The sequence below is a fragment of the Mya arenaria genome, chromosome 2 (genome assembly GCF_026914265.1).
Source record: "Mya arenaria isolate MELC-2E11 chromosome 2, ASM2691426v1".
NCBI classification, from domain to species: Eukaryota; Metazoa; Mollusca; class Bivalvia; order Myida; family Myidae; genus Mya; species Mya arenaria.
In genome coordinates, this window is record NC_069123.1 from 15,796,642 (window position 1) to 15,813,575 (window position 16,934).

The following is a 16,934-nucleotide window of genomic DNA, read 5'->3' on the forward strand; positions in this document are numbered from 1 at the left end:
TCAGATCCAATCCCATTCTTATGGTTTGACACGTTCAATAAATTAACTGTTCATTTTTTCCCAAAAATATGCTCTATTTCTGAATGATCACATTAGAGTTCATTATCTAGAACCATTTTTTTCCAAACCTTTTTTGCACTCTCTTCTTTAAACGAGGCTGTAAACTATTGGAACAAAGTCATATATACAGCATATCAACATACAACAGAACAGCAGACCATTAAAAACTTTCTCCACTTGTGCAAATATAAAACAATTATGACAGATTTCTAATTAACAAGGTATAAATTCAATCTGTACCACTTTATTGGCTAAACGAAATATTGCAAACTATATTAGAAAACTTAAATGAATTCATTAGGTATGACTTTGATACAAAGAAAATATGAAATAAAAATTCATGTATTTGACAATGTGAGAAAGAATCATTTCATTTTCATTCCAATGGTTGTTTATAACAACCAATTTGTAACAATCAATCTTTCATTTGTAAGTTTTGATTTTTTTCAATCAGATCTATTGCCATATTAGAATATCAAAATAAGACATTTGATATTGCAATGTGAGGTCTGATTTGAGTTTTCTGAATTCACTTATCCTCAGTAATCTGCTTGATTCACTTTTTCCTAAGTAACTTATGTTTGGTAATCTACTCGATTTGGTTTCTCTGAAGTAACTTTTATTCATAATCTGTTGATTTTGTTTTTCAAAGTCTACTTTTACAGTTAATATCTGCCTGATTTGGTGCTTCCAAAGTGACTGATATGCAGTTTTCTGCCCAACTGTTTTCTTTCTAAGTAAGCAATACTCAATAAACTGCTAGATTAGGTTTTTCCAAAGTAATTCATTATCCGTTTTCCTATATATTTGGACTCCCCTAGAAAATATTCTTCTTAAATAACATTTTTGCCTTCAAAAACGGATAATTTATTTGGTCTAGCATAAATTAAATATTAATGGCATTGTGGTAGGTAAACATATACAGGCCACATTGTGACAATGTAGTAATCAATTACATTGGCAAATAATGGTTTATATAATTCAATCAAGTACAATGAAAATGAGGAAGATAAAATTTACATAAACCTGTTTATGAAACAACATTTTTACACAACCTTAAAAAAACAAACAAGGCATGTTAGATTTTACAAATATAAAAATACGAAAATCATCCATATATCTAAACAGTGTATTAACACACATGTAACAATACTGAATAGGATTTATAAATTCCAAAGTTAAAATAAACACTATATTAATTAATACAAATTTATGCAGCACAGAGTAAAACATTACATCAAATATAACAATATAATAGTCAGATAAGTATAACTATGAGTCACACAGAGACATGTTATATACACAATACAATCATCATATATATAACACAAGTTCAAATATCATAGGCATACTAGCATAATGTATCCAACTTCAGTAGTAAATAAATATTGCAGTAAAATCAAAATCATATGACACAAGTTAAAATATCAAAGGCATATATTAAAATGTCTCTTTCATTAGAAGTAAATAAATATATTGCAATATAAATAAACATTAAAAATCTTGTTCATATCTTCAATGTACCAATGCACCGTGAACAGAAAAACAGTTTTAAAATAGAATAAAAAAAAATTTTTTTTGGACCTATGAAAAATGAGATTTATGTGGAAGGAAAGCATCTAGTTTGCATTTTATTGGTGTTTTAAACTACTGCATCAGTTTTAACAGTTTTAAATAATGGTTAGTGTTTGCGAGTATTAATATATCAAATAAAAGAGGTCAGAGCATACTGGGTGACCATTTTTACTTGATAAATGCATATTAACAAACATTAAATGACTTAGTGTTCAAAAATTATATTTTGTCTTCTCTCTACTTACCCAGTCTATGTTAAAAACAGCTGATAAACCTCTTATAGTAACATATGGCTGACTACTGATTTACCAAAATAAATGTACTGCAGATTGAGGAACAATGGCAATCCCATAGGACAAAAAATAATTTCAAACACTAATATATAGAGAGTTTTAAATTACTTTGATCCTTTTTAAAGAGCATTTGAAGTTTTTCTATTATTTCAGAGATAGTTCACGGTGCACTGTTCCATTAAAAACTTCTAAAGGTACATACGGCTTGCTGCGTTTCCTTCCTGAATGCAGCCCTGAAAATACAAAACAAGTTTCTCAAACAAGTGCATTAGCATAAAGAAAAATAGTTATAAAGTTAACTGCAATGTGCAGCAAAGGTTATTGCTTTTGCTTGAAGCAAATGATATCAATATATTTTGAGTTTGATATCATACAGTAAACATTAACACACAAAAATAAATTAACACATATTTTGATGCACACTTAATACTTTACGTTTAGAAAGCAAAATGATCAGTTTTAAAATTATTACAATTATCAAATTAATCAAAAAATGCAATAAAGAAAGTTTCTGATGTTATGCCACTTCCAGTCCTTGAAAATATAAATCAACAATCTGAATAAATCACAATACTCAATTGACTTATGGTTAACTATGGAGGGTTTACAATTGGATGAGAACCCTTGCATATTCCAGTGTCAAGTAGGTAGATTGTACTAAGTGATTATGAGATATGTAGGCATTAAGCTATACCCTAATCACCTCCATGTTTTCGACATACTAAAAACAAATAAATTGCAATTAGTATACCATTTCATTTTTTTAGATGTTGGAGTTATTTCTTGCGCCCTTCTTGATCCACCACCCACAGGAATCCTGGATATTGTGAGTGAACTGTTCTTTGGAATCATGATGCTCGGTGAGCTATATTCTGTAGAAAAACAAAAAATACAAGATAAGTCTTACTCATATCAATACTTAAAGTAAATGCATGAAATATTTCACTTTCTTACATTTTATTTGCAACAAATTCAATGTATGACTATCAAAGCAATGTTTCTGTTGCGGAGACCGTGTTGTATGGAAAATTAATTTTGTACCATAATAAACACCATACCAGAAGGAAATGGGCATCATCAGCGCTTCCTTTTGCTTATAATATACACCAGTTTGACAATCAACTAACATTTACACTCTTTAAGACTTTTTAACTGAGATCATCTCACAAAACTGGACACAATTACCAGAATGGAAATTTAAAGATGGAAAAGCAAACTACCTTCTCCATTCTGTGCATTTATAACTTGAAGATCTATGTCCTCTGGTCTCATGTTCTTTTTCCTCATAATTGACTGCTTGAGGTCACGGAGAGAAATGGCCAGTCCATCGAAGGTGACAGAGTCATACTCCACACTGTTCTTGAATTTGTAATGTACCACTGCCATGTTTGTTGATTGTGGTCTGGTTTCCTAAACCTGAACAAGATTCTGAAATTAAATCACATGGTCAGGAGTATGATTTACAAATTAAAAGATTTCAGGGTTCTCAATAAGTTTCAGTTGAACCGTCTGAAATAGTTAAGTAACCGACCAGCTTCTACTTATTCCACTTAAAAATAATTCAGTTTTTCAAATTTGAACCGGCCCAATTACCATTTAAATTGTCCATTTTGGCCGGCAGCCGGTTCTTATTGAAAACACTGAGATTTCGAACTCATGCAAAAAAATTGATGCAGAACGTACAGTACACTCAACCAGTTGGACCCACTTTCCACGCTCACTCCAAGATAAAGCTGACTTCTGTGTGTTTCATTGGTACGAATGCAGACAGAATAAAACAATTCCAACATGTGAGTTTGGTTTGTGGTCACCAAGCCGGGCAAGTGGGTTTTCACCGGTTTCCGCCACAACACAAGACCACACTCTCGCACAAAATCAGGCCAACGAGAGTGATTAATATAATGTTGTAATAACTTGTTTCACTATCGTTGTAAAATGAATATGTTTGAACTAAACTAAACTAATTCCAACATGACCCGGTCGGTGGAATTACCGAAAATCCGAAAATCCCCGTAAATACCGAAAATCCCCGTAAATACCGAAAATCCCTTCCATTTTCTGAGGTATATAGCGTTTTCTTAAATACGCCCGGATTTACTACTTTATTGTGTTCGAATGTTGTATGCCGTAATTGTTGGAGGTTGGAGAGGGGTGGGGAAGCCTAGGGAGGGTGGGGATGGGGGTCGTGGGGACTAAAACCCGGGACCCCCTTTCATTTTCAAAAGTTCGTACAAAAGAAGAGTATGCGAGGAGGTTCTTACGCCGTTCCTTCAAAATTGCATTGTGTTTTAGTGGGTTGTATGCTGTATATCTTGGTGGTTGGAGAGGGGTGGGGGAGTCGGAGTAGTTGGGGTGGGGCAGGGAGTGATTAAACCCCGGGAACCCCATTCATATTTCTAAGTACATACACAAGAGTATGCAGTATGGTTTAAAACTGTATTGTGTTTAAGTGGGTTGTATGTCGTGGTTGAGGTTGGTTGGAGAGTGGTGGGGGAGTCGGAGGAGGGGGTGGTGGCTACGAAGAAGTCTCAAATACTACTTTCACATATCTCATTTCAAATTGTAGAGGTAAGGGAGGGTAGGGTCGTACCTTACCGTATACAAAAAAGTATGCGAGGGTGTGTACGCCGATATTTAATACTTCATTTTGGTCGTCCTGTATGCCAAAGTTGTTGGTGGGTGGAGGGGGGTGTGGAAGTCGGACGAGGGGGATGGCTAAATCCCGGGAAGTCCTTTTAATTTCATATATGTTAATGTTTTAACGACTAGTTCAATATCACATTTCATTGTGTTTGGTTGCTATTCGTATTTTAAGTATATCGTATATTTAATGTTTTAAAGGTGTATTATTTGTTATTGGTATTTCCTGTAATAAGTTATCCGTTTATTTCGTTGTAAAGCGCCTTTGAACGTGTGGTTAAAAATGGTGCTGTATAAGTTAATCGATAAATAATAATTGTGTATTGTGAACAAGTTGTGTGTCGAGAAAGGTGAATAATTGGTATCAAGCGGGGGTTGATTATATTCAAAGTCAAAGTCAAACACGGTTTATTCTCTCATACCATAAACATGGCAAATGAGGTCCTATACAAAACATATATACATGGCGGCAGATATAATGTAAATTTCTAACTACAATTCATATGATACCCAATACGAGTATCGGACGGTCATTTACATGAAGCCAGAAAACATTATAGTCAAATCACAATGAATAAGGTTGTATCAATAGTAGAAATATTACCTTTGAATCACTTGTACATAAGAAAAAGAATATCTAACAATTGTGTGCCTAGTTTATACAATTGTTCTTATGTGTATCATAACGATTTGTATGTGTCTCAACTGTTATGTGGAATCGCTTGGTATGTTTCATTGCACAATCTCGCGAAGAAAGAAATGCAAATTGCACAATTTCACATAAATACCATCACTGTACCTAAATAAGAATCATCAACATATTTTAACATTTGTCATGACAATGATAGGAAAGTGTATTTAATGAATAAAGGCTTAATATAAGATTTAATATCATAAAGCATACTATTTAAATTCATACATGATATATTCGTCTCAATATCGATATGGACATGTCATTGTGAGATATTGGTCCATGTCCGATACCTATCAGTAATGACACCCCGCTGTGACAGATTCTTATCGCGCGGTCAGTACTTGGAACCATGCTGTCACTGATGACTATAATACGATGTGTATTGAACCCCAATGGCGGTCAGGTTCAAAACGGGATGCTCCTGTGAACCAGAAATTAAATCTTGTATTTACACAAAGGAGTATTTGAAGATAAACTTTAAATATTCACTTATAATTATAATAGTTTTGTTCATCCTCACCTGATGTGAATAATTTTTTGAATGTATATATGATTCTATTTCATATTTTGTATAACCTATGTCATACCATGTGTTTGTTTATTTATTATTCATTTGTGGTTAAGAAGATGATGTACGTTGTACAGTCTTAATAAAATATCTGTTCTGTTTTATTTACACGAAGGTAACAAGTAAGAGTACGCGGTGTATGAGAGAAACATCTGAAGTCGGAATATTTATTTCTTAATGCAGTGCAGTTCAAGAGTACATTGCACGTCAGTGTTTCTATATATATGTATGTTTTATCAATTATATTCGTATTGTTCTTGGTATAATAATAGTACAATATAGATTTAGTGAATACATTTTAGGAAAAGCGTTTGCTTTTAAAAAGAAAGGCGAGGAATATTTGGGGAATAGTTGAAAGCGATTATGGATTTTAAAATTGGCTAATTAAAGTCGGAACACCTTGAGAACGTGATATGTTAAATTTCACGTGTTTGGTAAAAGGGTGTGAATTCGCAGTACCTAATGAAAGCGCTTGTTGATATATCAAAGTTAGAACCGTGTAATGAGTGTTTGTAGCAGAATTAACACCTTGGCATGGCTTGAGCACAATCGTCAGATTGTCAGTATATATAAAGGTGTGTTCAAATATATTGCATGTATGTTATGTTCACTCTTGTTATTAAAAATGAAGAAAGTTGCAATTTTCGGGGACAGTCACGTCAGGCGACTAGGCGCATTCTGCAATGAGGACCTCAAGGTGCGTTGTTTTTTCATGTTCACTCACTATGTACAGTAAAACCTAACTTCCTATTTAGTTAGCTTACATCGGCGATTTATACGTGTATGTTTCTAGTTGTCATATAACGACACGCCAATATACTCGTACTAAAAAGTTTTAGGATGGTAAATCTGTGAGAGTGCAGCTTGCAGACTTTTTGTAAACACCTACTGTCACGATTTAATGACTCAACCTAATTAAGCGTACTAAATATTAGGTCTGAATGTACAATGATATATTATGTATTCATATGTGATGTTTAAGCACTTTGCACACTGTGAAATGTTACAGTCATAAATTGTGTAGTAATTCTATAATTGAAAGGCCGCATATATATTATGTTTTGTATATATTATGTTTTACTTCAATTGAATATTACGGATGACAATTATTAAAACAATGTTGCAATGAGGTGATAATTGAAAAGAATATTACAAAGGCAACGACTGTGAAGCCATTTTCAATATTAAATGTATTCTTTTAGGTGCCTATGGAGGTGCGTTTCTTTGGTGCGGGCGGGATGAAAGCTTCCAAACCCAACCCAGGACTTTTGAAACAGGTGAAGATGTACGGGGCGGACTTGGTGGTAGTGAGTTTGGGCGGCAATGACATCACAACTACATCCGTACCGAAGGACATAGTGGCGGCCGTACTTGACATTGCCCAGGACTTCCTTGACAGTGGTGTATCTACCATCCTGGTGTTGGAGATTGGGGAGCGTGGAGCATTCCGGGACGGATTGGGGTACAGGTCTTTTGCAAGCCAGCGCGCACGAATCAACCAGTTGCTGGGGAAGAGTGAGCTTGTTGAAGTTTTGCGGCTTCCCCACATACGTTTTCCAGCCGAGTTCATGCGGGACAAAGTACATTTAAATGAGAAGGGACTGAAAAAGTTGTTTTATAGAATGAGGTCGGCAGTGTGCCGGTACATGTAATTGTGCTTGTTTCATTCGTCAATAATGTTAATTTGAATCTGTTCATGTGTTCAGCATAATAAACATTGCAGGATTGCTTCTTAAAAAACTGTTATATGCCCGATTAAACACTTTTAATCTGGAATGAAGTTTGTCTTAATTTATTGTACTTTTGCCACGACCCCCACCCCCACCCTCCCCAGGCTTCCCCACCCCTCTCCAACCTCCAACAATTACGGCATACAACATTCGAACACAATAATGCAGTAAATCCGGGCGTATTAAAGAAAACGCTATATACCTCAGAGAATGGAAGGGATTTTCGGTATTTACGGGGATTTTCGGTATTTACGGGGATTTTCGGATTTTCGGTAATTCCACCGACCCAACATGACCAGATTGAAAATTAGTAATTTTTAATACATTTTGTTCTTTGTCTATAGTACATAGTAACTTCGGCAACTTTTACAGCAGGCACTCGAATTGTTCAAGGCTGGTGTGTCCGACGTGTTTCGCAAACGGATAATTGATGTTCACCTTCAGAGAATCAGAATGTGTCAAGACAAAGGCGAAAGCTAGGGCAAAGATGCCAAAGATCTTTTTCTCATTAAAGTAATCTTAACAACAACATAAAAATGTCGTAACACAAATAAAACAATGAACAAAAACCATTACACTTACGGCTTTATTCACATTTGAAACCATTCTTTATTGAATGACGTTTTTTATCAAAACAAAATGTCGACGATTTAGGCGGAAGTAAACTTAAAGCGTGTGTAATCACGTGACTTCGGAGCAGTCAACACAAATAGACAACGTTATCGGTCGGTCATTGTTGTGACTCATTGTCTGAATTACCTGTCCATGTAGCGTGTTGCCGGTGCAGGGTAATTTTCGATGTCTTGTTTTGGATGTGCACAGAGAATTTTCAGAGATTTATATTTAGGTAAGGTAGTAATAATACCAGGTACAAATGCGAACACCTATTTTTATATTTGAATATAAAAGATTGAAAACTACTGTATATAAACAAGAGAAATTACACAAAAAGGAACACAAAAGACTACATTAAAATATAGAAAAAAAACAAGATTCAAACCATTCTATTCTAGATTTCTATACAAAAACACCAACAGACGCAGTCAAGCACGCACTCGCGCGTGCGCACGCACGCACGCACGCACGCACACACACACACACCTCCATGTGGCATATATGACCTGCATGTGACTATAGGGATATTGCGTATCTGGTAAATTTATATTGTAATTTTTAAAAAAACAGCAGTTTGCATTTTTCTATACGATTTACGAAAGTTCAAAATTAACTGGTTCATTTCCTCTCTTAAATATGCAATAACTGACTTACACAATAATGTGTTCCCTTTCTGAAAGTATTTCAGAAAACAACTTAAATCAGTATATATTTGATTTATCATTAATAACAAATGGGGGCATTTTTTTTTGCTCCAGTAATCAAGATATTTATGATATTTTTTTCTAGTAAGCAATAAATAAGTTGTATTTTCAAATCGTATATCACGAAAAGAATGCTGTCCTGTTTGCAATGTGCCCCAAACAAACGCTAAAAATGTTACGTTAATTTAGTTTCAGGTCAGCGCGATTAACATAATGTTAGCAAAACGTTAAAAAACAGCATATAACAACTGAAAACCTACCTATTTCGGTCTTTTATTATTTTGTTAACCTTTTTATCAGTGAAATAAGACAATAATTTCACCCGTTTTGAAAATTAAGCCGTCTCTTACGTTTAATCAATTGTCAGCTCACTCATATTCTTATACACCAGATCTGTGGCAAAATCCGTAGCCAATGTTCAATTTTGAAATAAAATGCACGAGAAAATCTATGCGCATTCGCATTATTGAAATATTTCATGGGGACAAAATAAAATAATGTACCCCCTACCGAATCCTGCCTGAACACAAGAAAACCCTTTTGCGGATCTGCGTACCGAATATATTACCAACTTTTTAGTTTCATGATGCGTAACACGTACCGATCCCCAAATATTCCATACCGAAAAGCTCCCGAACCTCGTTTTTGGGGATAAGGGGGAGGGGGTGGGGCGTAGAGTAGGCTTAAAAACATGAAATAAGTGAAGAACTATAAACAATATAGTTTGTTTTTAGAACCAGCAGTTATAAAGGTAGTCTACCCCGACCACCGCCTCACTGTACCATTAAGTATCAATATTGAATAAAACGTCCCAATGCTGTTGCTTTTCGTAAAATCTGGCTTCTCTGGTCATAGAATTAATTATTTATAACAAACGCTTTGTACCACGGATCCTAGCAACTATATGCTAAATGATTCATACGTACACATTTGTGTCGAACTGATATACATTGTTCAAAATGACAGCATTGTATGTATACTGCATATATATTATTATTTTGAATCATGTTCGTGCAGAATTATATATGTACATACTTAGATATGTATATAAAACTGTTAAATTTAGGATTTTTTAATTATACATATTTCTTTTTATGTTTGTTTCATTTTCCTGCCTGGTTGTTAAATTTCGAACTTAACATACAGTAGAGAACATTTTGTGTTGACCAATTTCATTTTTTAAAAATCATATCTTGACGTTCACTTCATTTCATTACGTTATGTACGAATTCCTCAGATCCAACGCGAGGCGAATATTCGGGGATCTTATTTTAATGAGTTTGCATAGGGACACATTTATTTATTCCAGATTCAGTGTAATGTAACCCTAAGAAAAAGCGCGGGAATAAAGATGCGGAAGCTGTTAACACAAAAGTCGAATTAGCTTTAAAGATGGAATTTGTCATTGATGAAGGCGATAATTCCTGTCACGATCAGACTTGGAGACTATACAGCAGTTTGCATATGCACCCTGTTTGTTTGGGATGTATCCTTTGATATATCTGATAAATAACAGTAAATTTTCATGTAAATTGTTATCATAAATCGAACATGTCACATGTTAATTGTTATGAATGTTAATTTATCATGTTTGTTTCTTTGCTTCTGTGTTATAGAACAGGGCTTATGCTCAGAGGGTATGAACAGAAATCTTAATGTTACAATGTGGTCTGCCCACTAATATTGCGAATATTTTCATATTTAATTCCTCTACATGTATTTGCATGGGACGATCCAAGACCAAGGCTTGACGCTTATTCTAATACTTGGTTGCCCATTTTCACTTGCCCGAATGGATTTTTTACTTGCCCAATTTTTTTGGGCTCAATTTGTTGTTATATTTCACATCAAAACCCATTTCCAGATTCAACCTGCACATCAGGGCTTACTGTATTTGAAATAAATCAGTTGTCATGAAATTTGTAACTAATAGCACATACATTCAATTTATTAAGGATGAAATAAAATTGAATTACATGAACGAAAGTCAACCTCTTATTATCTTAGCCGTGTAATCTTGAAGTAAATTACAATTTATCGCAATGTAAAGTGAAATCGTAAAGTTCCAAAAACCGAGCGTCAGAAAATTGGAGCAGTCCGAAAAATAGCCAAAATGACCATTCTCGCTGTGTCTGAGTCCAGGAAAATTGTTTCCCCGAGACTCGACCCAGCGTCGTTTTCGTTTCTTTTCATAGCTGGTCTTTTTCTTGACTTAGCCTTTTTTCGTTTGAAACATTAAAATAACTTGACAGTGTCGACTGTCAAAACACCATTTGTGTACATTGTGAGGGCATTAACTGGAATGCTAGCTATATGGATTTGGTGCAGCTCACGCGATTGGCCAACGGATCTAGACGGAATTACTCGAGCTCTATCGGAAAGTATTCGGCTGTCTTCGCCATCTTAGTTTCGAATGAAAATGTCAGATGAGCTCCGTTTGAGCCGATTTTTCGAGTCAACAACCAATGAGTGCATTTGGTTCGGTTTGATAAATACTCTCCAAGAAGGAAAGTACGGACTACTATTTTTTACCAGAAAAGTCGCCACTATGACAAGTTTTTTTGTTACTGCCCGATCGGGCAGGTAGACTCTAAAAACTACTGCCCGCCTGCAAAAATCACTCGCCCCTTGCAATCTGGCAGTGGTTATTGTCGAGCCCTGCGATCTGCTTTCATTGGTGCCCAATTTCATTTAAAAAAAAGTAATGATGCATCACAGACGATTGAATAATCTCCCCACAGCACACCGATATAAGTCGAACATAGTCTGAAATAGTCCAGTAAGAATGACTATAATTCATAGGTGCTCTTTGACTGCTTCTGTGAACTGGCAGCTTATTTGCTGGATTACTTTAATATTTTCTGCCACGATTTGTTGGCATAATTATTAACATTAATAATTAAACATTGAAGTTTCTACCTGCAAGGTAAACTACTTAAGAGCTTGAACAGCTTGCAAAAACAAATGGAGACTATATATAACAGTGGATTTCTGGAGAGAAGTCGGTTCAGATGGTTTAAAATGGTAGGATTGGCTCAAAAATAGGAGTTTGTGGTGTGCACTTATTGCAGCAAGACAATTTCCTACAAATCAACTGGAAAGAAAGTTTTACAAATTAAGTCTCTAAATTCATGTATCCCCTGATAATTTTTTCTGACTTGCCAGAGCATAATTATGTCAAGAGAGCAGTCATTGAAATTAGACATTTGGATGAACAAGCCCGAATTCTTATTCTTTTGCTTTGCATCAGATTTTTTAACAAGCCTTGCTATATAAAACTGAGAATTTGAACAAGCCCGGAAGACATTTTACCAGTGCAGGGCTTGTGTTAATTTCGACCACAGAGAGAGGCTTGTTATAAAATGCTTTATTCCAAGAGCTTCCGGAGGCCTCCAGCCTCCTGAACCCAGGGTTAGTCCCTGAACCCCTTGCCAGGTTTCCCACCTGGGGCCCTCGGTCCCAAGCCAAATTTCCAGTATTTTTCAAATTCTGTAATTTCAGCAATGCAAATGTCAAATTGTTAAGTGCTTTAACCATTTTCCATGTCAATTAGGGTTCTATTATGATTCTCTAGCAATATAATGATATTTTTTGCATTTTAATGAGCTACACTCAAACACTGCATATTATGCCCCATGTGTGACATGGCAAAATTCAATCAAAGTGTTCAATCTTTCACTTTGACAAGGAAATTGTGTAATTTTATCTTGTGTAATTATTATTGTTATAAGCCTGGTATAATTAATCTTAAGATACATGTATAAAGTGATATTTACGATAAATATTACCAAGTTTCAAACAATTTTGTATTAAGTGACAATGTTATGATTCATTTAAATTACATGACAAGTTTCTCCCCAAAAGTAAAAACTGTATTTATGTTCTGTTCTGTAAAAAGTTTGATGCAAAATAAGTAGGGCAAAATAGAAGGGCAAAATGGAGTCAATGTAAGAAAATATGTAATGGTTATATTATACATTAAACAAGAAATGTCATCACTGTCATGTGATAACAATATCTTTTTCTCTGGCCTGATTGTTATTGATTTATTCAGAGCTAACTATTCCTATACTAATGGAAGGTATAATTGAGACTTTGGAGCGAAGTGATCTGTTACCCCTGCAGAAACAGCCGGCCCTATCTGAGCTTTTACGTCTCCTCTGTCAACAATACGAGGACATCTTGAAGCTCTTCCTACAGGAGGAGAGAATTGTCTGGCATATCCTTACTATCATGTTAGGTAACAGGAAGTAGTGTAAATGTCAGTTATATACATGTATAAATAATTTCATTTGCCTAGTCTTCTGTTTAGAGAAAATATACATGTTGTATAACCTGCAAAACCCACTAGGGATTATGTTATTGTTTATTTAGATTTTGCTCTCTGATTCGAAGAGCCAGATGTCATTTATCCAATGATATACACCAAACAACTTCCGGCTATAGATTCTTTCACGCTAATGTGTGATGTCGATAACCTTTCTGTCTGGATTGCAAATTCTCCATATCTGCTCACGTGCCTTCATTCATTCATACAGCATATACAATAATGTGAAAAAATGTGTCAATCCTTAATAACTCTTTAAAAGGTTATAAAGTATCATTTTGTCTCTGAAAATAGATGGAACATGGAAATATTTCAATTAACTTCTTGAACTTATTTCTTGACTTGCTTTTGATATTTCCATTTTTTTCCAGACAGTTTGATGTTGGGTGATGACTCGTACCAGGCAACTGCTATTGATAGTAAGTTTTACTAAATGAGAGTCTAGTTTGTTCAGTATTTAAAGTCTTGTGTTTAATATACCAACAATAAGCATAAATGAATGCAAAAAATCCACTTATTGGCGTATGATTATTTTCCATGCTTTATTTTAAAGTTGTTTAGAATAATTATTATAACTCCCAAACATTAAGAATATGAGCGTTATTGCAGTTGAATGTGTTGTAAATATACATGTTATTTCCAGCTGTCTTGAAGCTTGTGGAGCGGGTAGGCTGTGAGGACCTGGTGAATTCTATCTTGGACAATATCACTTATAAGGTTTATGTTTTGTAATTAAGAATTTTCTGTTTTCTCCTTGTCATAAATACAATAGTTCTAATCTGATCTTTATGACACTTGCTCAGAATATTTGTCAGCATGATATTTAAGACCAGTGTGAATATGGTCATCTCCAGCCAAAAACTATAATGTCACTTACTAAGTCAAATATTTAAACATTTTTTGTTTGCTTAAAGTTTCTTATTCCTTTCCCAAATTCATTAGTGGTCATCAAATCTTCAAGAGAAAGTGTTTTTGCTTCTAAAATGAATCTGGATTGTATTGCTAGCAGTACTTTGTGACTTGTTTTACAAAGTCATGCAACAATATCTCTAACATAAGTAAAAATTGATTATATCGGTAAACCCACTCATGCAACAATGGTTCAATGTTTTTACATGATATTTCAAGAATTCTGAAATACATTTCTGCAGAAATATCTAGAAAATCTGTCTGTATTACTATATGGAATGTTTTAATTCTGTTTAGGTGAAAAGTTGCTACAGTGTAGATCGAACTAATCTACTGCCCTACTATACCCTGCTGGGAAAAATGCTACACCAGTTCCCAGGTCTTGCAACAACACTGCTCTGCAATTATGGTATCCATTTGTTTATATGTTCTCAGTATTTAAATGATGGTCATGTCCATATGATTGATTTCATTTATTTGCACTCTAAGATCATAGTAAAGCTTTGGTAGATGTATGTAATTCAAGTCATTGCGATTTCTCTCATTAACAAATGCTATCAGCTACAAGTAATGATTTGTTAACAGTCATCCCTTTTCTTACCCATCTCAAGGATCAGAATATCTGACCCATTCCCAATGCCAGAAATGGTTAATTTTTCGCAAATTTTGATAAAAAAATCACGAATGAGATGAAAATGCTGTCATGAAAAGCCTGGCTTTTCGACTAACACTTTGCCCCTTAGCCAACTTGGGAACAATCAATTTGGAACAATTGTTCATTTACAAATATAAATGCTTTTATCTGCACTTTTGGGTGACATTCATGGTTATATACACTAAACACTAATTTAACAGAAATATAGCCCATAATGATGATTTTGTAGATTAATTTTATTCCCAATTTTGCCAATTTTTACATAACTTGAAAAATCTAAATTTTTGCAAGTACTTTATACCAAATTGACAAAAAAGGCCTGTAATTTCTTCCCAAATCTGTAAGTTATACGTTGCCAAATTTCCCAATCTGTCTAGTTACTTTTTCCCAAAATGGACAGAAAAAGCCCCGACAGTTATTCCATTCTTTAAAATCTTATTTTTAAGTGATTGCCATTACAACTGTTCAATCAATGAATACTTAGTTGTTCATATTGATAACTGTTGGTCTTCTGAATGACAGAATATGTTTTCCAGAGATAGTTTCGCTGTCTTTGAAAAGTATTTATACATGAGGTTTATTTTTTTTGCTTTATTCCTGTTTATTTTCCTTAAATATGATTGCTGTTTTAGAGGATCTCCTGAATGAGTTGAGCCTGGAGCTGGGTGCCGGTGGGGAGGGGCTACAGTCAGCGGTTGCGTACATGTTCATATTCGTGTGCGGGGAGGAGCGAGGACTGTCACCACGGATACACCAGCAGCTCCACACTGGGATCATCACCATGCTGACATCTGCACAGGCTCTTCCAGTACAGATTAATGGTTTAGGTAATATATAGACCATGCCCCAATATCACGAAAATACTTAAGTCAAATCTCAAACTCAATCTCAACTCATTTTACCATAAAACAACAAAATTTATTGAAAAAAATATATGATTTTACACATTTTAAAACCACATTCTATTATTGAATAATAATTATGTTGATTAAAACCTTTGGTCTAGATTCCAAGGGAAAAATATTCTACAGCCAAAAATGTACTTGAGTACAATTCATTGCCTTTTAACATTTACTCAAGTGTATATTTTGCTCTAGAATTAGTTTTCTTTGAAATATTGTCAAAATCTTTCAATAACACATTCTATGAGAAAATACATTTTCAAAACGTATAAAAACATACAAGATTTTGAATAATAATTTTATGAGGTAAATTGAGTTGAGTCGATTGAGATTGAGACTTAACTTAAGTATTTTCGTGATATTGGGGCCAGGATTCACTATGGCTATCGCAGAAACTAGGATATCCAAAGATAGCAATATAATATTGGCCACAGATTGTTCATATAAAATCCACAGACTGGACATGTAGTAGAAGTGTTTTTTCTAACCAATGTGGGGCCCAAATTCAGCCCCATTCTCGTTACTAAATCATATACTTCCAAACTGTGTGAAAATAAATTTCCCAATTTTATATTAAAAAAAGGTATACAATGCTTTCATAAAGAAATTTGACCGCTTACTGTTTTGGTATTGAAGAGTTGGTGTAGGTTGAAAAAAAAACATCTGTATCTCTTTCTTTTATTTTTCAGTATATTTTTTTAATTGAATGCATTCATTTCCAGGCAAAATTGAAATTCAAAACTTTAGTCAAAATAACACATTTTTTTATCAGAAGGGCCCTTTACCTAATTAGAAAAGCCCTGGCCCCATTCCCATGATGGGGGATAAACCCATAGAATATCCAGAGATGGTTGATAAAATATATCCAGAGATTGTACATCTAATAACCAGTTATTTATCATTTAAAATCCAGAGGTTTTTAAGTGTTCATGTATTATGCAGAGAATGTTCATGTCATATCCCGAGATTGTTCATATCAAGTTCAGACATTGTTTATATAATTATAATAATTCATACATGCCTTCTTTTCTGGGAACCATTCTTAGGGATTTGTTCAGAAAGGCTGAAAAATCAGGGGGATTTTGGTAGTATTCAGGAGAATTTTTTTAGCAGGTCTAAGATGGCAAAATTTCAGAGTATTATTTATAAATGCAAGTACGAAACAATGTATTCATATATATTTTGCTATGAAAACCTCTAACTTTTTCATTATACAGAATTATTTTATGTCATGATTTATCATATTCTTATGATACACTGTC

At 34.3% G+C, this 16,934-nt stretch overlaps 2 protein-coding genes across 3 annotated transcripts in view; one reads left to right on the forward strand and one right to left on the reverse strand.

Moving 5' to 3' along the window:
- LOC128243903 (E3 ubiquitin-protein ligase RBBP6-like) overlaps positions 1-8,226 on the reverse strand; it is a 31,945-nt gene extending 23,719 nt beyond the window's left edge. The window contains exons 1-4 of the mRNA XM_052961912.1: positions 8,143-8,226; positions 3,149-3,356; positions 2,680-2,800; positions 2,131-2,161 (exon numbers count right to left, since the gene is read on the reverse strand). Of these exons, the coding sequence (XP_052817872.1) occupies positions 2,131-2,161; positions 2,680-2,800; positions 3,149-3,314 (318 nt within the window). The 5' untranslated portion in view covers positions 3,315-3,356; positions 8,143-8,226. The remainder of the gene's footprint in view (positions 1-2,130; positions 2,162-2,679; positions 2,801-3,148; positions 3,357-8,142) is intronic.
- Positions 8,227-10,247: 2,021 nt separating this feature from the next.
- On the forward strand, positions 10,248-16,534 carry LOC128243938 (meiosis inhibitor protein 1-like). 2 transcript variants are annotated; one of them, XM_052961959.1, is made up of 6 exons: positions 10,248-10,365; positions 12,961-13,119; positions 13,578-13,625; positions 13,850-13,923; positions 14,413-14,524; positions 15,403-16,534. In XM_052961959.1, exons 1-6 carry the CDS (start codon positions 10,272-10,274, stop codon positions 15,606-15,608), a joined length of 693 nt encoding a protein of 230 aa, XP_052817919.1. In that variant the 5' UTR covers positions 10,248-10,271; the 3' UTR covers positions 15,609-16,534. The 2 variants fall into 2 exon arrangements, with proteins under 2 accessions (XP_052817919.1, XP_052817927.1); XM_052961967.1 differs by having other exon boundaries at positions 12,961-13,114; positions 13,582-13,625.
- The last annotated feature ends 400 nt before the right edge of the window (positions 16,535-16,934 follow it).